Raw genomic sequence first — 20,408 nt, forward strand, 5'->3', positions numbered from 1 at the left:
CCCTAATTCGTGTAGCCCGTATATGCTAATTACAGGTTTCACGCAGGTTTTCAGGGAAGCAGTCTAGATAAAAAAGCACATACACACGAAAAGGTAGCTCTCAATAGAGACACGGGAGAAACTTCTCTAAGTCCCGTTTATGACAAAATTATTAATTCCGATCGTTTTCCCATAAATCCACGAATTTTGTTTCACAATCAAACAAAATATCTGATAATAATTTACCTGGAAAGTGATTAGCCTTTAAGAGTGCTGTAAGTAAGATGAAATTGTGAAATGTCATTTAGAATTGTGGTTTTTATTCAGTTACCCTTTCACCGTTACTAAATAAGGGTTATCACATTTTAGTTTTGTATTTTTAGTTTTAGTTTTGTATAATTCATTTATATTAGTTTTGTTATATTTTTTAGTTTCGTAAAATTCAATTTGCGAATTGTGATGTAAATCAGTTTAGTTTCAGCCCTGGAATTAGTGTTCAGCATGCTCATTGTGCCTTAGCTTCTCTTGTCAAAGAGGCAGCGTCTAATCGAAACGCCCTAAATTTCTGTACTATGGACCGGTCCAAAGCTTTTGATTCGGTTTCTCAGTCTCAAGCTTAGTTTCGTCTTAGTCAATTTAGTGTTAATCCTTCGGTTATTTCAGTTTTGAAAGTTCTGAAATTATCATTCCTATGCGCACGTTTACAGTTTTCTAATAGTGATTATTTTGGCCATATGCCAATTCAAAGTGGCTTTCGACAAGGTCAAGTCCACTTTCCTTATAGATTTCATTTCTGTATTGAGAGTGTTTTTACAAGTATTTCAACTACGTGTTTTTCGGGTCTTCGAATCACTAGAACCGGGTTTCTTTATTGAAACCCGTTGAATTTATTGAAACCCGTTGAATAAAATCCGTTTTATTGAAACCCTACGTGTTATTTCTGTATTGAGAGAGTGTTTTTACAAGTGTTTCAACTACTTGTTTTTCGGGACTTCGAATAACTAGAACCGAGTTTTCGTGTTCTGTACAACAAGTCACCTCTTCATTTCGTAATATAGGGCTAGATCTAAATGTTGATAAATATGAGTATGTTATTTTTAATAGTGATTCTTCATTCGAGAATTTAAATTGCAGCAGTTTTTGTATCCCCTGGGTTACTTCTATTTGTTGGTTAGGTTTAACTGTTTTTACTACCACTATTTCTATTAGGCATCATACTCTTGTTAACATAAAAACCAAATTAAAGATTGGCTATTCTAAAATTGTTGCAAAACGTGGCCGTTACACCAGGAAAGCCTTGACAACTGATTATTTTGTTCTAGCCCATTCAGATTCCAAAAGTTAGGTGGCCTGACCAAAATTCACTTCAGGCATCACCACTTTTAAGGAGGCAAGACCCTGCGACAGAGAGATTTCAAATGCAGGCCCCAGAGCAGGGGCAGACCCAGACGACATCTATTGCCTAAAAACTGCATCAAACCACCAAACCCAAGGCCACGATGAAAGGATACTGAGCCACATTCCCTACAGCAAGAGCAAAAGTAGATGACGTATTCCCTAAAACTTTCAAAAAAAAGTGCCATAAAGGCCCCGAACAAAGAACAATACCGGTATGTTGACACGAAGTCGACACAGCGGAGGAAGCACGTAATTAGAAAAAAAAACCAGCGAAATAGTGAAAAAACAAACAGAAAAATAGTGAAAAAAACTCACCGATCCAAGTACAACAGCACCAGTGTATCGAGAAGGCAGTTTGGCAGCCATGCCATATACAGTATTCTGATAAATTCCACCGGCCATATTTAATATGACAACCAATGCCATTGTTGTTACATAAAATTCATATTGCCATTCTGACGAATTAACCATTGCCAGTATAACTGTTGCTATGAATACAAGCACCATGACTAATATACTGCTGATAACACGGATAGTAAGGTTTCCCCTAAAAGGAGGAAATTATGGTAATGATATAGAACTCTAACAGGCACACCTATAGGAAATTGATAACCCGGAACTTAATTCCGGTGACAAGATTTTCAAAAACGTTACCATAACAATCTAAACAAGAAGAAGAGAAATTAAATTAATATTTCCCCTGACTGTCGAAATAATTATGACCTAAATCGGCCATGTTTAACGTGACAACCAATGTCATTATTTTCGACAGAGACAGAGAGAGACACTTCTATTATACAGATCATCAATATACAAGAGAACCACATCAGCCACTTTAGAAAGCCAAAGACTTGTTATTAGTGGCTGATAAACATTCAATGAACAACAATACCGACAATATTAATAAAAAAAATTAAATAAAATGAAATGAGACAAAAAAATGGGAAAGAGAAGACAAAAGGAAAATAAAGAAGAAGAAGAGATAGAAAGAGAGAGAGAGAGAAAAATCATACTTAAAAAACAAAACAATAAGCCATCACATTTAAATTATTTACTTAGTCCCGTCCCAGAAGGTGGTTCTTCAGTCTAATCTTAAAATGGCTAAGATTTTAAGATAACCTTACACTCGTTGGTAAAGCATTCCATACTACTGGTCCAGCAAACCTGGGACTAAAACTTGCCCTCTGAGAGCTGCGACACTCATATACCATACTGTGGTATTATGTCTAATAACTGTGGTATGAAGAATTCCTTGTAAACATTTGACGAAAAATTTTAGGGGACAAACCATAAATACTCTGAAATACGAAAATAGCAAGTTGATAATCATGAAGTTGGCTAACATTAAGAATCATGAGTTTCCTATAACAATTAACTGTATCATTTTCACCATGGACATAATTACAAAAGATTTCACTAACACTAATGGTCAAGTTTCCACTAGTAGAAATTATGGTATTAATAAAGAACACTGCCCCAAATACTGAAAATTAATATTTTCCTTATAGTCGAAATGCATACATTTTGAAAACGAACAGAAATTCGAAACGTGAAACGTGAAATAAAAGCGAGAAAGTGAAAAAAGAGAAATGAATATTGAATATAAGTAAACATGATTATACTTATGAATTAGATTTAATCAAATATGGTTATAAAGAAAGGATAAAGATCCTCCTGAGCCATTGCTGGCGCACATGGCGTCGAGTCGACGTTTCAGTTGCTGGGTGTTTTTACAGGGACATTTACAGGGTGTTTTTCACAGATTGTCGCCCAACCTTGCTGCAGCGGGGATCGATCCCGGGTGCTCGGCATTGCCAAGCACTGCAATCCACTGTGCTATATTAGGTTCAAATATAATTATCTATAAACATAATTAAATAGGTTGTCAATTCTGACCTCAGGCTCACACATCAGTCTCCTTTATGTCTGGTTGTCGATGATAAGCTTATCAACGAATTTTCAAAAAGAATTTAATTCGTGTTTTGCAAATATTGGTAAAACAGAAAGCTTCTGCTGCTTTTTCCCCGTTACTATACGGTTTCAGGTCTCATCTTTCTTTTTCCTTTTTTTATTATCTTTTATTCGTTACAAGGCCTCTTTGTATTAAGCCAATGTTCATTGAACCAGTGTCTGATACAGAAATTAATTGGATTTTTATAGGGACTCAAGAATTACATGTCATCTGACCCTGAAAATCCTCCAACTTAGAAATCAAGTTTATACTTCCATTATTTATACCTTGACAAACTTATTGACCTTTCCTATCATTATGTTATATTCTCGAGGGCAGTCAAGTTTGTCCGAATAATAATTCTAAATGAAGGTGGGCTATGAATTAATCCAGCTAACTATCGGCTGATATCTCTGTTGTCTGTGTTTGGCAAAACTTTTGAAAAGGTGATGCATTACTATTTCTTATGATTTTCAATTCGGTTTTCGAACAAATCATTCCACTGAGCAATCTTGCTCATATTATTTGTCTTGTCTGTTCATTCTGTTCATTTCTGATCGTAAACTTTATTTGTTCTGCTTCATTCTTCATTGACCCAGCAGTGGCTAGCTCAAAAGATATATAGGTCAAGACTGTTAAATAATAGCATAAACTGGGTTTAAAACTGTTAAATAATTAAACAGTATAAATTTAATAAGTTTTTTTAGTTGTAGTTCAGTGGTATTTATTTTCTAATTAAATAGGTTAATTTTAATTGTTCAGTTCAAATAATTAGTTTAGCAAGTATTAGTTTGACCTAGCTAAGCCTACTGCTCTGTTTTAAAATGCTAGAAAATAGACTTGAAAATATGGCAATAGAAAAAAAGAAGTAGATATGGTAAAAAAGGTAGCTAAATATGGCAATTATTATTTATAATAAAGGTAGCTGGGATTCAGTTCCGATCCCCATTTTGCTAAGTGAATAGCAATCCACTGTGCGGTTTCAGGAGGCAACTCAATTTTGTCTCTCAAGAAAACACATACAAACAACCAATGGCATCTAGCCTACTCAGCTGGCACCAACATAAAATATGAACGAATAGCCCACGCTAGATGGCAACAGCAGGCTTTACTACAAATAAAATTTATACTAAAACATAATTTTTTTCAAAAACCTATAGCAAATACTACTTGTCTTATAATAACTTTTAAATAATTAAGCATAAATGGCATATATAAAATAGCATAAAAAAGTAAGTTAAAACTTAAACTTTATCATAAAAACAAATATTTATACATAAAAAAAATTATGTAGTAGTAGTAGTAGACAGGTTTAATAGCAAAAACTTGAAAGCTGTCGCTGATTTGTGTTTTTTTACAACATATACAAAATCAAGCTGCACTAGTAAATATAAATAAAACTATAAATATTAACTCTTATTATACATTTTGACGAAAACCGGGACGAAAGAATTACCATATCGGTTTGTTCTTGTTTTAACGGGAACTAACTTATCTTGCTTTCTCGTTCTTGATGGTAGAGGTTGATCAGGTAGAATGTCACAGTGCTGAGATTTAGAAAGCAAGTACTTTCCGAAACTCATTATCAGAGTTTCGTACCGGTTTTGGAGTGACGGCAGTCCTAGCACTTCCAGAGCCTTTTCGTAGGGGATGTCACGGCGGCCCAAGATGATCGATACGCCTCGCTTCTGAACCGATTCAAGCTCCTGACAAAGATACGCTGTTCTCAGTCCTGAGGGCACCCAAACAGGACACGCATATTCCAGAATGGGGCGGACATACGCTATGTATGCATAGTTAAAAATTAAAAAAGAAAATTTCTTTTTTTTATTTTATTATTTTTTTTCTGACTGAGTCCTGAGTATTTTGGTTTGACTGAGGTCACGAATCGAACAAAAAATAAAAATTTCAGTTTGAATCCAAGCAAACGTTGGGTTAAAATAAGTGCGAATAAGCATAACAAGTAAAAACATATTAAGTACAATATACGTATATATATCTATATATATAAAAATAAGTTGTCTGTCTGTGTGTCTGTCTGTGGATCAGGTGACGTCATGTTTCTGTGTCAGCTGACGTCATGAAGTTAGTTGTCGTCATTTTTGCTATGACGGTGACGTCATTAAAGATATTTAAGACATATATGTTCACGTAGAAATCTATTAATGTTTAAGTTTAAAATGACTGATGAACTTACAATGGCAAAAGCCGATGAAGATGCTCAAAGAGTCTATGCCAAAAAACTTGCTGCTGATAGAGAAAGTCAGAAAAGAAAGCGTGCCGAGGAATCAAAAGAACAGCAAGGAAACAGGCTTGAGGCTAAAGAACGCAAAACCGCGCAGTTAGATGAAGATCCACCTGGACAGCGTGAGTCAAAACATATCAAAACTGAAAATGATAGCGATGACGATTGGGTTTGGGATTTTGACTCGGATAAGGTCATCAATGCCTACCAGATTTTCGTTAAAAAAACAAAGGTTCGGCGATATGTATTTCATAGTGAAGCTGAAAAATAAAGAAGAAAAAGAAAACTGAAAAAAGAAAAAATGTAAAAATCTAAAAAATACTAAAAAGAAAAAACACTCAAAGAGAAATTACTTACCGGGACACAAATGACGACCGGGACAGAGGGAATATAAATAACGACCGGGACACTCAAAGAGAAATTACAGACTGGGATACCGGGACACAAATTACGGCCGGGACACAGAGAATATAAATGACGACCAGGACACAGGTATTTAAGAATATCGTTCAAAGACAAATTTTTAATTGTAAGAAGACCGTTGAAAGAGAAATTTCTAATTGTAAAATGACTGAAGGACCTACAATGGCAACGGTACCACCATCGAAGTAGATAACCAGTGGGTTGTTCCATATTCCCCATTAGTGCGAAACGTCAACCCCAAGTCAAATTCGTGCATTGTTTGGCATCATTTTAACAACTTGCTCTCCATCAGCTCCTACAGAGTTATGGGAAAAATGTAAGTCAAAAATGGCCGAAGATATACTCCATCGAAAACAGTTAGAGACGTCAGATATGACTTTTGATTTTACATCAGAAATTTATAACTACACTTTAGTTATTATAGAAGATTTGTGCGTACGTATGGCAAACAAACCTCTTCAGGATTTGGGAATGCCTTCACCTAACCGTATCGCTGCTGTTTCGACATGTGTAGAATTGGATCGTGAAAAAAGTTACAGTACGAATGATCTATTGTCGTATGTACAAAATAACATTTCCAAGTTAACGTCGGAACAAAAAGACATTTATGATACGATAGACTCAATTTCAGGACGTATACAACTACCTGCTGATTTCTGTAATTTAGTGACGTCCAAAAATTAATTGATTGAAAAAGTATTTCCGAATATTCTAAAAAATTATAAAAACAATAAATGGCTAAGTGAAAGAGCGATTCTCGCACCCAAAAATATAGACGTCCACGAAATCAACAATATTGTTTTGACCAAGATTCGAGACCAGGCAGTCCTTTACAAGTCAGTCGACACAGTTTTGGAACCAAATGAAACGGTTAATTATCCATCTGAATTTTTAATTTCCATAGATCTTTCAGGGTTTCCACCACACGTGCTACAACTAAAAATAGGCGTACCAATAATACTTTTAAGAGATATCAACCCACCAAAGCTTTGCAATGGCACGCGACTTGCCGTAAAAAAAACACAATGGAAAACCTAATAGAGGCCACAATCTTGACAGGGCCTTTATAGGGTGAGGCTGTTCTTATTCCTCGCATTCCCATGATTCCAACGGATCTGCCTTTTCAATTTAAAATGTTGTATATTCGCAAGTTTTACGCAGTTAATTTGTATTGTATCTACCTATCTATCTATCTATATAAAAACGAGCTGTGTGTATGCATGTTTGTTTGTTTGTAAAAAGAGCGTTTGCATATGACGTCATTATTAGTGCATACGGCTTTGTATATGCACAGACAATGGGAAAGCCAAGAATGTTGTATATTCGCAATTTTTACGTAGTTTAACTCCTGCAGACGAAATGAATGCTTGCCTGAAAAATTCTAATTTATGGGCACACGTAAAAATATTAAAAATTAACTACAAATATGCGTGTCCGATTGCAAAACGATGACTCTGGTCAAACATTTTCAGATCAATTGCTGGCAATTGGAAACGGAAAGCTCCCAGTAGTGGGAAAGCCAAAAATGTTGTATATTCGCAATTTTTACGTAGTTTGAAACACATATATAAATCTATCTATATTCACAGGTGAAACACAGGGACACAGCTACAATGGCGCGTAACTAATATGGCGCGTAACGACTTACGCGCGCGGGGGGGCTTGGGGGGGCGCGAAGCGCCCCCACCAACTAGGTGTTGGGGTGGCGCGAAGCGCCACCCCAACAGCTAGTATATATATATATATATATATATATATATATATATATATATATATATATATATATGTATATATATATATATATATATATATATATATATATATATATATATATATATATATATATATATATATATATATATATATATATATATATATATATATATACTGTATGTTTGTACATCTGTACTAAAAAAAAAAAAAAAAAAAAAATAGAGAAAAAACTAAAAAAAAACACTAAAAAACAAAGAAAAATATATATAAAAAACTAAAAAGGGTTTAGGGGGATTTAGGGCAGGGGACTAGCTAACACTCCACGCGTTGCTGTATATAGTATGGGAATTCGGAATGCGACAGGATTCTATAAATGGATTCTTATTGTTGTTTATCTTCTACCCGTAGACAATTTGAGACATTTTGCTGTCTTTTCATATGCAGTCTTTTCAAAGATATTTGATTATTAAATCATGTCTGGTTTTTAATAACGATGCCTACTAAGCTTCAAACTTTCTGTTTTCTTTTTAAAAGTTTTTCACTTGTTTTAATTCCTTGTTAAAGTATATACATATATTTTTGGAACTACTAGTTTTTTGCTCTTTGCACGATTTATTGTCTTTTCATACTATATTTTTCAAAGATATTTGATTATTGAGACTAGTCCGATTTATAAAAACGCTAGTAGGTTACTAAGCTTCAAACTTTTGTTTTGTTTTTTAACGTTTTTAAATTGTTGTAATCCCTTGTCAAAATAGAGAATCACCCTTTGTAATAATTGCCAATTTCCGGTTTTGGGGCCTTCCTACTGACATTACGAAAATGGTTGCATTCAAAAAGGTTTTCTTTTTTAAGGTTTTTGAATTATTGTACTTTCTTGTTAAAATATATACATATATTTTTGTTATTACCAGTTTTTCGCTCTTTACGCAATTTAATATCTCTTCATACTGTATCTTTTCATAGATATTAGACTATTAAAGCTAGTCCGATTTCTAAAAACGATATGTACTAAGCTTCGAACTTTTGGTTTTCTTTGTTTTTGGTTTTTGAATTGTTGTAGTTTCTTGTCAAAATAGAGAATCATTATTGTAGTAATTGCCAGTTTTTGTTATTTGGCCCTTCCTACTGAATGGTTGCGAGCCATCGCATTCATTTAACTGGTCGCGTTCAAACCAGCAAGCTTAATCACGCAGCGAGTTGATTTTATGTAACAAATAAACAGACTAATTTTAAAATTTTCAGGTATTTTTCTAGTTTGAATTAAACCATTAAAATTATTGCTTTTTTAAACTTAATTTTAAACTTAATTTTACTTAATTTTAAACTTAAATTTTCATTATTAAACCATAAAAATTATTGCACCGTAATTTTCACGGTGATTTACGGTGAAATAACTTTGGTGATTCTGAACTGAGCTTTTTTTTTTTTCCATGGCTTTAAAAGACATTCTTATACTTATAACAAAACAAATTTGGTAACGTCGTTTTTCTAACGATTTCTACTAAGCTTCAAACTTTTGGTTTTCTTTTTTGACATTTTTGGTTCGCTGCAATCTCATTTTAAAATATATAAAACTGTTTTGCAACTACCAGTATTTGGCACTTTACGTAATTTAATGTCTTTTCATGCAAATCTTTTCAAAGATGTTTGATTATTGAATCAAGTCTGAATTCTAACAACGATGTCTATTAAGCTTCAAACTTTTGATTTTCTTTTTTAAGTGTTTGAATTGTCGAAGTCTCTTGTCAAAATATATAAATAGTTTTGCAATTACCAGTTTTTTGCTTTTTAAGCAATTAAAAAAAAAACTTTTCTATGACTGAAAATCTTTAATCTTTCCAAGTAAATATGACAAATATGACAACGTCACTGCAATACTGATATATATATAAAATACGTCAATCACATCCATTTTTTCCCAAAATTAAGGCTCTTGACAAATTTTATCAAACCTCTGACCTATCTAGGTCGTTTTTTAGGCCAGAATATCTCAGGATACAAATTTTCCCGAAAAATAAGGAGCCGTTTTCAAGAAAAATATGTACACATGAATAAATAATTATTGCGCACTTACATAAGTATATATCTATATCATGAAAAGAGAAATCACCAATGCTACAGCACAAACACAAAAAAAAAAAAAGAAAAAAAAAAGAGACAGAAGGAGAAAAGGAAGACTGTTTTCCTAAATTAGTGATTAATATAGACCAGCACTTGAATGAGGCCTTAACCCTACTCATCCATACAATCACATAGGTCAAACAGCATAGCCACACACAATCAACCATAAAGAATAATCCATGGACAGGCAGTCATGTCGTCAATAAGTATAAGTCGTCATTTACCGAACAATAGAAAAAATAATATAGACAAATAATTCAGAGGCAACACCCAACATAAGGGCTCATCAGGAGAATACACTGGCCTATATAGGGTTTCGCCACTCTAAATTCTCTACCCAGCACAGTGTTGTGGCTACCACAGAATACCCATGGCATCCCCGCGTCAGGTATCACCCCCAAAATACATGCCTATGAAAAAAAACAGCAAATGTAAAACAACCAAGTAAAACCAAAACAAGCTTATCCTGTTAATATATCCCTCCCTTTAGCAACAATAGGTAAACTAAATATTATAAATTTTACCAAATCACAAATATTAACACATTGCAAAAAACCTGAATGAACTAAACAATTATAGAATTCATCTTTACCATGTGGCTAATTTTTTTAAAAAATCCGCTCAATTAGAAACACAATTCAAAATAAATGGCGCTGTGACATTTCTCGAACCTCCGAAATTAGTTAAAAATTTCTTTAAGTATTTCTAGATAATTCTTTTGATATTTATTTAAAAATTCGTTATAATGAAAACTAAATTTTTTAAACTGCCAAGTTAATTTATTTGCAGAGAAACCTCTTGATATCAATTTTTGGCTTAAGATTTTACATCTATTTTTAAAATCAATATAATTACTACAAATCCTTGCATAACGAAGTAACTGTGAGAAAAACGCTGAATATGTGATATTTGAGTGTATATTACTTTCAGGGAATGGGAAACTAATCACTTCAAAATCAAAATCATCCGTTTTATTATACATTTTAAAACTTAATTTATTATTATCACAAATATTAACATTAAAATCTAAGAAATGATCTTCATGACAAGCGCCATGACTAGGCTCAAGAATAAGCTCTGATGGATACATATTTTTAAAAATATCAATGAAATCCTTACAATTTAAGACCAAAATATCATCTAAATATCTTTTATTATTTGACAAAGCATGTTTTAAATTAATAGGATTATTCTTATCCATCATATATTTATATTCTAGTTGACTTAAAAACAAGTCAGCTATAAATGGGCTGGCATTCCCCCCCCCATGGGAATTCCCATTATTTGCTTGTACAAATCACCCCCAAATCTTATATAAGTATTGTATAAAACAAATTCCAATAACTCAAAAATCATATCCAAGCTGTAATATCTCAAGTTAACTGTAGTATTAAAGCAGTTTGTCCATATGGCTTTTTTATTATAACTGTCTATTTTTAAGAACCTTTTACTAGATAAGAGGAAAGATTTCTTGATAACAGTTTTTAAATTATCAAACACTAAATTAAGTGATAAATTAGTATACATTGTCGCAAAATCGAAAGACTCAATTGTTTTAGCTGAAACCATTGTTAAAGAATCTATCACCTGCAGTGAATTATTAACACTCCAATATGGATTAAAATTCGAAAAATTTTTAATACCAGAACAATAGGTTTTAAGTTTATTTACAATTTCCTTTAAAATTAAAGAGAGGTCAGTAGCAGCAATGCGGGTTGGACATTTAGCTGCTCCAGCAATAAACCGTGGTTTAGGGGGATTCTTATGAAATTTTACAGTCCAATATAGGAAAGGGAACTTTTTATCATTGTCATTTATTTTAATATTAAAATTTTTAAAAAGTATTTCTTCAGTCTTTTCAATTAAATTCTCATCCTCTATATTTAACTTTTCATAAACATTAGTTGTGCATAATTCCCTTTTTAAGATATCACAATACAGCTTCTGACAAATTATGGCAAAATTATTATTAGCTTTATCCACTGGCACAATTACAAATTCATTCTTTAGATTAGCAATTGCTTGTTTAATCTTCGCATTATAAAATAATGATTTAGTGTTACTATTTTTTACGTTAGAATATATTTTATTTCTTACTCTACTAATAACTAAATTCTTCCAACTTTGAAAACTCTCTTTATTTTTATTCTCTTTCTTACACCACTTATCAATAAATAAATCAAAATCATTTTCCAAGCCATCAAGAACACTCGATGGTTTCAGATGATGAGAAAGACGGAAATTAGCCCCTTTATTCATTATAATTTGAAGATCATCTTGCTTTATTATTGACAAGTCCCCTGTTATAACATGTTTGTAAGTAGGATTTACAAATGGGCCAAGTTGCTTACAATTACAAACCGGTTTCCAATTTATATCGCTATCTAGTTCGTTTAGTATTAAATTATAATTAAAAATAATTTGCCCAATAGTTTTTGAAAATTTATAAGTTAAAACTGGACTATCATTATAATTTAAATTACTAGGAAGGGCCTGTTTCACATGCCGCTGATTTAAAATTTCTGGTAAATTAATATCTTCAATCTGCTTACAAGTAAAATTAATAAGTTGTCTGTCTGTCTGTCTGTGGATCAGGTGACGTCATGTTTCTGTGTCGACTGACGTCATGAAATTAGTTGTCGTCATTTTTGCTATGACGGTGACGTCATTAATGGTATTTAAGACATTTGTTCACGGAAAAATGTTTAAGTTTAAAATGACTGATGAACTTACAATGGGGACGCCGGGGGCACAAGCGGGATATATAAATGACGACCGGGACACAGGGATTGTTCGAATAGAAATTACAGACTAGGACACCGGGACACAAATGACGACCGGGACACCGGGACACAGGGAATATAAATGACGACCGGGACACTCAAAGATAAATTACAAACTGGGATACCGGGACACAAATGACGACCGGGACACAGGGAATATAAATGACGACCGGGACACAGGGACACATCATTAGAATAATGAGGTATAGATCTGAATACGGATTGTTTTTCCCATGGACAATTATATGTTGCATGTTCAAGAGTCAGTAAACCTGACAATCTATTTATATGCACAGGCAATGGGACAGCGAAGAATGTTGTATATTCGCATGTTTTACGTAGTTAAAAACATATATTTATATCTATCTCTATTCACAGGTGGGACACAGGGACACAACTACAATGGCGCGTAACTAATATGGCGCGTAACGACTTACGCGCGCGGGGGGGGCTTGGGGTGGCGCTTCTATATAATATACAAAATATGCTAATAAATATCTATTTTTGTTGCGACTATATCCATGATTAAAGACCAAAGTCTCCCAAACAGTTACCCAGTTTGACCCCCCCCCCACAAGAATTTTGTCCGACACATAAAAAAGTGTGGAAAATACATTAATTTTTTTGTGTTTTGTAAGTTTTTAAACCCCCCCCCCCCCACCCCTCACGGAAAAAATAATGGATATGGCCCTGGGGTAGAAAAATGAGGGAAAACAGTTAGAAACAAAGCATGTTATTCAATAATTTCCTTTCAAAGCTAAACTGAAAATAGCGTGATGAACAGAAGGAAGTAGACTTTGAACTATTTCCATCCGTTGTCAGGGAAATTTTGCAAAAAGAATAAGTTAAGAGATACAATCTAGCAACCAAGGAACCAACATACGAGTTATACTTTTGGTGACTTATTGACTAAGGTCAGTAGTTACTAACCTCGATCCCGATTAAATAAAAAAAAAGTGCTTTTTACTGAAAGTAAGGAGTGACATTAAAACTTAAAAACGAACAGAGACTATTCCGTATATAAAAGGGGCTGTCCCCTCCTCAACACCCAGCTCTTTACGCTGAAGTTTTTCATTGTTTTAAAAAGCAGAGTTGTGAGAAACAGTAAAACTTAAGCGTAAGGAGCGGGGTGTTGAGGAAGAAACAACCCCTTTCATATACGGAATAATTTCTGTTCGTTTTTAAGTTTTAGCGTCGCTCCTTACTTTCAGTTAAAAAAAAATCTTGTTTTTTTCATTTAATTTCTGAACATTTTTGAATTAATACAGGTTTTGATTTTGGCTAGCCTTAGATGAATAATTAACACTAAATTTGCATATTAATTTTACTTTTTTGGTTAAATGGCTTCTCAAAGTTTTGAATGGACGATTTTGAGAAAAAAAGGGTGGGGGAGGGGGCCTAGTGGTCTTCAAATTTTCCAGAACTTTTAATCTTATTTACGAACGTTTTTACTAGTAATAAATATATATAGCTTACAAATTAATTTACGCAACTAACTTCTATATTCGTATTTTTTTATTACGTATATGGGGGGGGGGGGTCACCCATCGTCAATATCTCACTCTTTACACTAAAGTTCGAATTTTTTTTTCCAATTCTTTAATAATGACCCCTGAATTACAAAAACCATTTAATTAGAATAAACAGCTCTTTTGAAATTACTAAACATAGTTTATAGCGTAAAGAGCAGGGTACTGAGGAGGGGAAGAAGCCCTTCATATACGTAATAATTTCCGTTCGATTTAAGTTTTAATGTCGCTCCTTACTTTTAGTTGAAAAACTTTTTTTATTTAATTTCTGAACGTTTTTGAATTAATCGAGGTTTTGATTTTGGTTAAACGTTCATGAATAGTTAAAACGAAATTTGCATATTAAATTTACCTTTTTTGGCGAAATGGCTTTCTCAAAGTTTTGATCGAATAATTTTGAGGAAAAAGGGGCGGGGGAAGGGGCCTAGTTGCCCACCAATTTTTTTGGTTACTTAAAAAAGCCACTAGAACTTTCTATTTTATTTACGAACGTTTTTATTAGTAATAAATACACATAACTTACAAATTAACTTACGTAACGAACTTCAACAATATATTCATATATTTTTATCACGTACATGAGGGGGTTCACCCCTACGATAGTACCTCGCTCTTTACACTAAAGTTCTAATTTTATTCCAATTCTGTAAGAATGACCCCTGAATCAAAAAGGCCGTTTAATTAGAATAAATAGCCCTTTTGAAATTACCAAAAATACTTTAGCGTAAAGAGCAAGGTATTGAGGAGGGGACGAACCCCTCATATATGTAATAATTTCAGTTCATATTAAGTTTTAATGTTGCTCCTTATTTTCAGTTTTAAAAAAAAACTCATTTTTATTTAATTTCTCATTGTTTTTTAAATAACGCTGGAAAATCCAGCGCCCCCTTCATGAAAATTCTCTTCACCCATGATAACTTCCTCCATGGAAAGATCCTCTCACGTAGCCACCTCCCCACGACCCCCCTACTACCAGAAAAATCCCCCCTGAAAACGTCAGTACACTTACCAACAACCAATAATATATGTAAACAATGGGCAAAGTTCATAACTTGCAGTCCTTTCCCCAGGGACTGTGGAGGATTACGTCGTCCTCAAAGACATAGTTACTAGATTTTTCAACTATGCTGAACAAAATAGCCTTCTCAAAATTTTGATCCGGTGACTTTGGGGGAAAATGAGCGTAGGAGGGAGTCTAGTTGCCCTCCAATGTATTTAGTCACTAAAAAAGGGCGCTAGAATTTTTAAGTTCCGTTAAAATGAGTCCTCTCGCGGCATTCTAGGACCACTAGGTCGATACGATCACCCCATGAAAAAAACAAAACAAAAAAACAAATAAAAGCGTATCCGTGATCATTCTTCTGGCAAAATTCTAATGACTTTTAGGGGGTGTTTCCCCCTTTTTCGAAAATAAGACAAATTTTCTCAGGCTCGTAACTTTTGATGGGCAAGACTAAACTTGATGAAAATTGTATGTTTAAAATAAGCATTAAATTCCCATTCTTTTGACCTATATATTGGTATCAATTCCACAATTCAAAATTTTTGCAGATAGGAGCTTGAAATCTCTACAGTATGGTTATCTGATACAAGGCCGTAAGGTACGGTAGGGTTCACTCATTTACAAGTCTGTATCCAGAGGAGGGGGGATTTACTAGATTTTACCCCCTCACCACCACCAAAAAATGGACCAAAAAAGTAAGAAAATGCATATAAAAAACTAATGATGTGTTTGTAATTTTTTTCCGCCCATAAATTCCCTCCACCCGAACATGAATCCAGTATACACCCTTGCTCATTTATTACTTACTTAATAAAGAAATTACATATGAATTTTCGGCAAACGAAAAACGGAGTACAGTAAGAAAATAAACGTAACATAGCAAGCGAAAGTGAAAAACCAAAAATATTTTTTCTTTTCTTTTGTATTTCCTGTTGTTATATTTCGTATTTAAAATAATTAAATACAAGAAATTGAGCGATCAAGAAAAAAATAGAGTACGACAAGAAGAATAAAGAAAATCCATAGTAAATGAACCTAATGTGCAACAAAAAAACATGTTTACTGAAAACACTAGATAGAACAAGATCTAAGAGCTCAGGTGGCACTTGTCATGAAGCCGGAAGAGCCAAGAACTCATGCGGCATGAGCTCTAGAGAAATTATAAGAATCAATAAATTGATTTAAAACGAAAATGAGAGGCTTAATGCTGGTCGGGATTTAAAATAAGAGCTCTGAGTCACAAGGTCCTTCTAAATATCTAAAATCATTAAGATCCGATCACCCACTCGTAAGTTAAAAATACCTCATTTTTTCTAATTTTCCCCCTCCCTTCCGCCCCCCAGATGGTCGAATCGGGGAAAACACTTTATCAAGTCAATTCGTGCAGCTCCCGGACAGGTCTACCAATTTTCATCGTCCTAGCACGTCCAGAAGCACCAAACTCGCCAAAGCACTTAACCCCACCCCTTAACACCCCCAAAGAGAGCGGATATAATACGGTTACGTCAATCACGTATCTACAACAATTGCTTATTCTACCCACCAAGTTCCATCCCGATCTCTGCACTCTAAGCGTTTTCCAAGGTTTCCGGTTCCCCCTCCAACTCCCCCCAATGTCAACAGATCTGGTCGGGATTTGAAATAAGAGCTCTGAGACATGAGTTGCTTCTAAATATCAAACTTCATTAAGATCCGGTCACCCGTTCTTACGTTAAAAATGCCTCAATTTTTCTAATTTCTCCAAATTAACACCCCCCCAGCTCCTCTAAAGAGAACGGATCCATTCCAATTATTTCAAAGACGTATCTATAACGTGTGATTATTCTTCCCAACAAGTTTCATTCCGATCTCTCCACTCTAAGCGTTTTCCAAGATTTCCGGTTTCCAAGATTTCTCTTTCCCCCTTCCAACCCTCTATGTTCCCGGATCCGATTTGAATTGGATATGTAGCATCTGAGACATATGATCCTTCTATATATCAAGTTTCATTAAGATCCAATCACCCATTCGTAAGATACCTCGTTTTCACGTTTTCCAAGAATTCCGTTTTCTCTATCCAACTCTCCCAAATTTCAGTGGATCTGGTCGGTATTTAAAATGACAGCTCTAAAGCACAATATCCTTCTAAATATGAAATTTCGTTAAGACCTGATCACCCCTTGGTAAGTTGAAAATATCTCATTTTTTCTAATTTTTCAGAATTAGCCCCTCCCTCAACTACCCCAACGAGAGCGGAACCGTTCCGGTTATATCAATCACGTATCTAGGACTTGTGCTTATTTTTACCACCAAGTTTCATCCCGATCCCTCCACTCTAAGCGTTTTCCAAGATTTTAGGTTCCCCCAACTCCCCTAATGTCTTCGGATCCGGTCGGGATTTAAAAAGAGAGCTCTGAGACACAATATCGATGAAAATATTAAATTTTATAAAGATCCGATCACCCGTTCGTAAATTAAAAATACCTCATTTTTTCTAAATTTTCTGATTTAACCGTCCCCCCACTCCCCACAGATGGTCAAATCGGGGAAACGACCATTTTTAATTTAATATTCCTTATCTGGTTTCTAATACGCCTGCCAAATTTCATCGTCCTAGCTTACCTGGAAGTGCCTAAACTAACAAAACCGGGACAGACAGACCGACCGACAGACCGACAGAATTTGCGATCGCTATATGTCACTTGGTAGATACCAAGTGCCATAAAAAAATAAACAAATCGTAAGAAACAAGATAAACTAAAGGAACAAGAAAAAGAAAAATTACAAAACTGAGTAAAATGAGAATAAAAAAGCACGCAGTACACAAACCTGACATCCAACACTAAATACACTATACGAAAAAAAAAAGAATTATGATAAAGGGAATATCTGTGTGTTGTCATTAGGGAATAAGAAAAACAATTTTTTTTTATTTTAAAATAAATAAGCTAAATTAGTTAATATAACTTGACCGAGATTTTTATTCGCAAAAATTAACATTGAATTTTTGATCCCAACTACAACTACAACTACAACAAAACAACTATAACTTTAAAGGAATACAAAAAATATTTTTTTTGTATTTTCATTGAAAAATGACAAATTTCTTGACAAAAAATGTCACTTAATCTGTTCGGTGCCATAAATTTTTATGTTGCCGATTTCATCCCCACACTTTTTTTTTAATTTGGGGTCTGCTGCTACCAAAACAAAATAACTTCATGTGAACGTCTTTCTAATTAAAATTTGAATTCCGATTTTTCCTATTTTTAAAGATATATATATTTGCGTAAATTTTCTTTAACTAATTCATACAGATAAATTTCATTCTCACCGTCCTTGGTAGTTTAAGAGGATTCGATGCCTTAAAAACGTCTCAAAGACGAAGGGTCCCCAAGGAAATAATTCTCCCAGGGGACTAGTTGTCATTGAAAACTATTAATAATTTGGGATTCAACTTTAAAATTTGATTGAAAAGACACTGAAACTGTGTCGGCAAGGTTTTCAATCAAAGTGGGTTGCACCACATGGAACTCCCATAGATACCAAATTAAAAAAATGACATTTCTTTTGAGTTGATTTTTTTGCGTTTTCCTATCAGGTAGGCTAGAACATGTCTATAGGATACCCTTTCCTAAACTTCTCTAATGATATTTAAGTTTCACTAAAACTGAGTATCTCCATCTCCGGCACAAAGAAAGAGAAGTGAAACGAGTTTTCAAAGATTTCCAGGAAAGTGGGTCTATCTCTTATCTAAGCTTTACAAGTTATGGCAAGACCGTTCAATTCTAAATACTAAACTAACAAATAGCTTACAATGTACAATAAGGCGATTCTTTAAGATATCAAATCCTCTTAAGAAAACAAGCGTACCTACATCCTGATGATGTAAGGTTTTTTTTTCTTCTCAAAAAACCAAAATATGAAGGACAAATTACCAAAAAATTTAAGCAAGTCGTTTCCTGGTAGGACTTAACACGAAAAGAAAACATTTGTCCAGTTTAATAACATGTTTGGTATTTGGCTCATACAGCCAAGGATAGGTAATAAGAAACTTACCTATCATTGTTTATGGGCGGGGAGTGCAAGAGGGCCTGTACTCTCTAGATTTTTAAAACACCTTTTTTGGGCTAATTCCATTGAAAAATGTCTCTTTGTATTTTCATTGAAAAAATTGAAAAATGACAAATTTCTTGGAAAAAAAGAGTCAAATTTTTCAAAATCTGGCCAACAATCTAGGCTTTAAGGCCTTTTTTCCAAACTACTTATAATAATTTTTTTTATGAACATGATGAACGACTAACCCAGAGGAAACAAAAACATTTGTCCAGTTTACACAATATATTTGGTATTTAACCCATAAAGCCAAGGACAGGTAAGAAATTTACATATCCTCGTTTTTTTTTGGGGGGGGGGTGCATGGAAGGCCTCCACTCCCTCAACTTTGAAAAATTTCGTAAAAACAAACGTCAAAACTGTTCAAAATTTAACTAGCAATCTACGCTTTAAAACTTTTTTTCACACTACTTCTAATAATCTTTTTGTTGAAAAAGATGAACAACTTACCCACAGGAAACAAAAACATTTGTCCAGTTTAATAACATATTTGGTACTTGGCTCATAAAGCCAAGGATTGGTAAGAAATTTGATGCGTAATCGGATCCTTCTAGCTTGTAGTTCACGAAATACTGCAAGACAATACAAAAATTAGAAACTCGGAATCAAGGAAGTGACAAGGAACCGATTCATTATATTTCTAGGTGGATTACATAATATGGACATCTTTATATTCAATATATATATATATATATATATATATATATATATATATATATATATATATATATGTATATATATATATATATATATATATATATATATATATATATATATATATATATATATATATATATATATATATATATTGAAAAAAGAAATCACCAATACACCAGCACAAACACGTAAAAAAAAAAGACAGAAGGAGAAAAGGAAGACTGTTTTCCTAGATTAGTAATTAATATGGATCAGTACTTGAATGAGGCCTTAACCCTACTCATCCATACAATCACATAGGTAAAACAGCATAGCCATACACAATCAACCATAAAGAATAATCCATGAACAGGCAGTCATGTCGTAAGTAAGTATAAGTCGTCATTTACCAAATATTAAAAACAGTAAAAAAAACAACAAATAATTCAGAGGCAACAACCCAAAACAAGGGCTCATCAGGAGAATACACACTTGCCTATAAGGTTTCGGCACTTTAAATTCCCTACCC

The 20,408-nt window shown here is 33.7% G+C and overlaps 1 protein-coding gene across 4 annotated transcripts in view; it reads right to left on the reverse strand.

The window, feature by feature from the left end:
• LOC136026574 (equilibrative nucleoside transporter 1-like) overlaps positions 1-20,408 on the reverse strand; it is a 112,123-nt gene that overhangs the window by 22,680 nt on the left and 69,035 nt on the right. For all 4 annotated transcript variants that reach the window (XM_065703278.1, XM_065703275.1, XM_065703276.1 and 1 more), the window contains 2 exons: positions 19,694-19,815; positions 1,693-1,924 (listed from right to left, as the gene is read on the reverse strand). In XM_065703278.1, the coding sequence (XP_065559350.1) occupies positions 1,693-1,924; positions 19,694-19,815 (354 nt within the window). The remainder of the gene's footprint in view (positions 1-1,692; positions 1,925-19,693; positions 19,816-20,408) is intronic.

The sequence above is a fragment of the Artemia franciscana genome, chromosome 4 (assembly GCF_032884065.1).
Source record: "Artemia franciscana chromosome 4, ASM3288406v1, whole genome shotgun sequence".
NCBI lineage: Eukaryota > Metazoa > Arthropoda > Branchiopoda > Anostraca > Artemiidae > Artemia > Artemia franciscana.